General features: G+C 37.4%; 1 protein-coding gene across 3 annotated transcripts in view; it reads left to right on the plus strand.

Annotated features, from left to right (window-relative positions):
- Positions 1-4878, plus strand: part of TES (testis derived transcript (3 LIM domains)) — a 57408-nt gene extending 52530 nt beyond the window's left edge. For all 3 annotated transcript variants that reach the window (XM_010831204.1, XM_010831205.1, XM_010831206.1), the window contains exon 7: positions 3624-4878. In XM_010831204.1, coding sequence (XP_010829506.1) covers positions 3624-3812 — 189 coding nt within the window. In that variant the 3' untranslated portion in view covers positions 3813-4878. The remainder of the gene's footprint in view (positions 1-3623) is intronic.
- The last annotated feature ends 219 nt before the right edge of the window (positions 4879-5097 follow it).

Consider the following 5097-nt stretch of genomic DNA (forward strand, 5'->3'; position numbering starts at 1 on the left):
GGTCATGAAGATCTTTTTTGTATAGTTCTGTGTATTCTTGCCACCTCTTCTTAATATCTTCTGCTTCTGTTAGGTCCATACCTTTTCTGTCCTTTATTGAACCCATCTTTGCAGGCTTCTCTGGTGGTTCAGATGGTAAGGCATCTGCCTACAATGTGGGAGACCCAGATTTGATCCCTGGGTCGGGAAGATCCTCTGAAGAAGGAAATGGCAACCGACCCCAGTACTCTTGCCTAGAAAATCCCATGGACAGAGGAGCGTGGTAGGCTATACTCCATGGGGTCACAAAGAGTTGGACACGACTGAGCTACTTCAGTTTCACTTTGCATGAAATGTTCCCTTGGTAGCTCTAATTTTCTTGAAGAGATCTCTAGTCTTTCCCATTCTATTGTTTTCCTCTGTTTCTTTGCATTGATCACTGAGGAGCTATTTGTAAGGCCTCCTCAGACAGCCATTTTGCTTTTTTGCATTTCTTTTTCTTGGGAATGGTCTTGATTCCTGTCTCCTGTACAATGTCACGAACCTCCATCCATAGTTCATCAGGCACTCTGTCTATCAGATCTAGTCCCTTAAATCTATTTCTCACTTCCACTGTATAGTCATAAGGGATTTAAATTAGGTCATACCTGAATGGTCTAGTGGTTTTCCCCACTTTCTACAATTTAAGTCTGAATTTGGCAACAAGGAGTTCATGATCCTAGCCACAGTCAGTTCCCAGTCTTGTTTTTGCTGACTGTATAGAGCTTCTCCATCTTTGGCTGCAAAGAATATAATCCATCTGATTTTGGTGTTGACCATCTGGTGATGTCCATGTGTAGAGTCTTCTTTTGTGTTGTTGGAAGAGGGTGTTTGCTATGACCAGTGTGTTCTCTTGGCAGAACTCTATTAACCTTTGCCCTGGTTCATTCTGTACTCCAAGGCCAAATTTGCCTGTTACTGCTGTTTAGTATGTTAAATCTTTTTACCAAAACAGTTTCCTTAATTGTACATAGAACAGTAGTTATCACTTTTTTAAAATTGCAGTGAATACGTGAGTTTTGAAAGATTATAAAATGATCTAAAAATATTATTAAAGGGCTGAGATACAGAGGGTAGATCATGATCTAAAATCAGGGGAATAAAAAATTGAGTGTGAAAACAACAAAGAGCTACATTCTAAATGAATTACAAAGCTATAAAAATGAATTTATACAAAAGCAATTGCTTGCATGGTGCAGCTTCAGATTAGGAGTCATTGTAATCAAAACAGTCATTTTTGTTGTATTTAGGGTTGATCATGCAAAGATCTCCCCTGCCTCTCAGGGAAGACTGGGTTGACATAAACTGTGAAATAAGGAGTTACAGTCTCTGTAATTAGAAACCTTGCAGTTATCTAAAAATATAGAAAGCATTACTATATTGCAGGTCTGAAATGGATATCTGTACCAAGGCCTCGCACCACATGCTAAATCAATTCACCCAGTGAGTGGCAGTCACACACCTGTGACCCTCCTCATCCCATCCACCTTCATCACACAGGAATTCCTGACAATCACATTAAGAGACCAAGAGTGCAGAAGATTAGCCACTTTTATGTAATGCTGGACAATCTTACTGGTTTCTTCATTTGTTATGAAATATTTAAAAGAAAAATATTAGTCAGTTTCATTCATAACACATATAAACAAGAAGGCATATGAACTATCTAATGTTTTGGAGCTCTCAGTTGGGTAGTTTTGTCTTCTGCTGTAATAATGCCAGTTATTCATTTATTTTCTCGCTAAACATGTTCAGCTAAAGAAGAAAATTATGTGTGTTTGCGGGTGTGGATGTGTGTATCTCATATTTATCTGTACATAACATACATATATACTGAATGGCATATTGAATATAAGGGCTAATATTCCATGATATTTGATTTTACATAAATTATAACATGACAGAAGAGGTATTTTTAGTGCGCACTAATTATTCTCAAACACTGTCAGTATTTTTGATTGAGTCCTGAATTACTTTGAACATAGTTTTCACTTGTGTGTGCTAAGTCACTTCAGTCGTGTCCGACTCTTTGCGACCCCGTGGACCATAGCCCGCCAGGCTCATCTGTCCATGGGATTCTCCAGGCACGAATACTGGAGTGGGTTGCCATTCCCTTCTCCAGATTTTCACTTACTGCTGTCTAGAAATTAGTAGTGTTAATCATCTCACATGTCATAGGTAAGACTGGTAAAATTATCACTTCAGAGCTTTAGTGAATGAGGAAAAAATCTTTTTTAAAAAGACTATTTTTTAGAGCAGTTTTAGGTTTATAACAAAATTAAGAGGGAACTACAGAGATTTTTCCCATATATTCCCTTCTCCCACACATGCATTGCCTTATGCATTATCAACATCACTCACAAGAGTGGTGCGTTTTTTAACAAGGATGAATCTACATGGATATATCATAATCACCCAAAGTCCATAGTTTAGCTTAGAGTTCACTCTTGTTGTGTATTCTCTGGTTTGGACAAATGGCATATATCCATCATTGTAATATCATACAGAATATTTTTACTGGCCTATACGCCCTCTGTGCTCTGCCTGTTCATCTCTTCAAGCTGCCTGTCTCCTACTCCATACCCCTAGCAACCAGTGATCTTTTTATTTTCTCCCTAGTTTTGCCTTTGCTAGAATGTCATATAGTTGCAAGCATATAGCTTTTCCACATTAGCTTCTTTCACTTAGTAATGTGCATTTAAGTTTCCTCCATGGCTTGATAGCTCATGTCTTTTTAGCTCTGAGTAGTATGAATGTGGAGACTTCCCTGGTGGCTCAGACAGTAAAAGCATCTGCCTACAATGCAGGAGACCCGGGTTCGATCCCTGGGTTGGGAAGATCCCCTGGAGAAGGAAATGGCAACCCACTCCAGTATTCTTGCCTGGAAAATCCCATGGACAGAGGAGCCTGGCAGGCTACAGTCCATGGGGTCGCAAAGAGTCAGACATGACTGAGTGACTTCACTTGAGTATGAATGTATTATAGTTTCTTTATCCATTTAGCCACTGATGGACATCCTGGTTGCTTCCAGATTTTGGCAATTACAATTAAAGCATCATGTGCAGGTTTCTTTGTGGACATAAGTTTTCAAGTCATTTAGATAAATACCAAAGAGCATGACTGCTGGAGTATATAATTAAAGTACGCTTAGTTTTCTTATAAGAAACTGCCAAACTGCCTTCACACGAGTTGAAACATTTTGCATTCCCACCAGCAATGGGTGAGAGTTCCTATTGTTCCTGCCAGCATTTGTGATATAGGAAAAATCATAAAACTTAAAAAAAATAACTGCTAATATACAATCTAATAGATACAGTGGAACCCAACACACTGCTTTGGAACTTCAAGACTTTCTGCCTTGAACACCCATGGCTTATCTTAGAAGCATCAAGTGCTGTTTGGACTTCACCTGTTATTTCTCACATGCTCCGCATATAACTATGAAGGTTAACTAGAAGGTCATTCTCAGTTGTGTATCTTTAAGATTGTCATTCTTGGTTTATTTTGCCATCTAAAGAAATGCGTTGTTTGTTCTAACGTGAAAATGTTATCATCACAGTTTGATCTCTCATCCTCTTCTCTTCTTTGTATAACTGCCTTAACAGGTATGTCAAGGATGCCACAATGCCATTGATCCCGAAGTGCAGCGAGTGACCTATAACAACTTTAGCTGGCACGCGTCCACAGAGTGCTTTCTGTGCTCCTGCTGCAGCAAGTGTCTCATTGGGCAGAAGTTCATGCCCGTAGAAGGGATGGTTTTCTGCTCCGTGGAGTGTAAGAAGATGATGTCCTAAGAGGAGAGCACCAAGCAATATTGAGCCCTAGCTATCCAGAGTGGTCTGCATTTCTACTGTAAAATGCAATTTGGAAAAATAAAAGGAAAAAAAAAAAAAACTATAATGGAAACCAGGAAATTTTGTTCAGTATCTTTCTTTGATGTTTTTCCTAACCAAATTTTTGCATCTCAATTTTTAAAACCTGCTTTAAGCATTTAATTTTTAAAATGGTAAAGAATTTTACCTTTCTTTGGCTTTCCAGATGTAAAATCTTCTGAGTTGAAAGCTTGAGTTTAATGTCTTCATATTCCTACCTTCTTCATGCCAAACACAATATATATGAAACACTTAAAAGTTAGTGTTTGAATGGAAAGATGAGCATTTCATGTTCTATATTCTGTTTCCCTTCTTGTATAAAATGAAAAGGAAATTAAACTTGCCCTAATGCCAAGGCTGTACTTTTATTGCCTCATCTTATTCGCTGAATTTTGTAGTGATACACAGTGAATTCTTTTGACAGAGAAAATAGAAATGCAGCATAGTATGAAGAACCGTTATCATTTTAATGTCTATGCATTTGCTATTTCCTAACTTAGGCAGAAATGGCTTTACTGCATATCTCTATTTTTTTTTTAATCTGCTCTACCTCTCACTATCCTCTTTGTAAGCTGATGACCTCCATTTGTGGCCTTGAATATTTTATTGTCACGTGTGGCTTCCACACTTTTTACTTCTATAGATGATTTTTGGCAAGCCACTCATTTATGTTATATTTTCAATCCAAAGAACATGTATACTTTTTTGTATCCAAGAAACTATAACTTGTACTCTTTGCACTTGGCTGTGTGGTTTGAATAGACTTTTTGCACGGTTTCCATTCTTTTCTAATGGATACTGTCCTATGATATGATGACTGTTTGTGGATATATAACAAATGTCTTCTTTGCCTGTGTACTTCCTTCCTTAGGTATTTCTAATGTTTATTTTTCCTTTTCTACTTCCATACAAAGCTATGCACTATGAAAATTAAATGGAATGAATGATATATGTATTACTATTCAAAATAAAGTCTCTTTCACTTTAATAATTATACCTTTATTTTTTGTATCTTTTTCATTTGAGAGCCAAAAAGTCCTTCTGCAATTAAGCATTTGTTACAGCAGGGGGCAGTGTTTCCAAGGATAAAAAATAACCTGACAAATAAGGGCTACTTCCTGACAACAGAAACTAGACTTTTCATTATGATGAAGGGATAAGTTTTATGAAACTTCATAATAAGTGAAAGCATTTAAATAGTTGGTTT

This window comes from Bison bison, unplaced genomic scaffold, assembly GCF_000754665.1.
Source record: "Bison bison bison isolate TAMUID 2011002044 unplaced genomic scaffold, Bison_UMD1.0 scf7180017864525, whole genome shotgun sequence".
Lineage (NCBI taxonomy): Eukaryota > Metazoa > Chordata > Mammalia > Artiodactyla > Bovidae > Bison > Bison bison.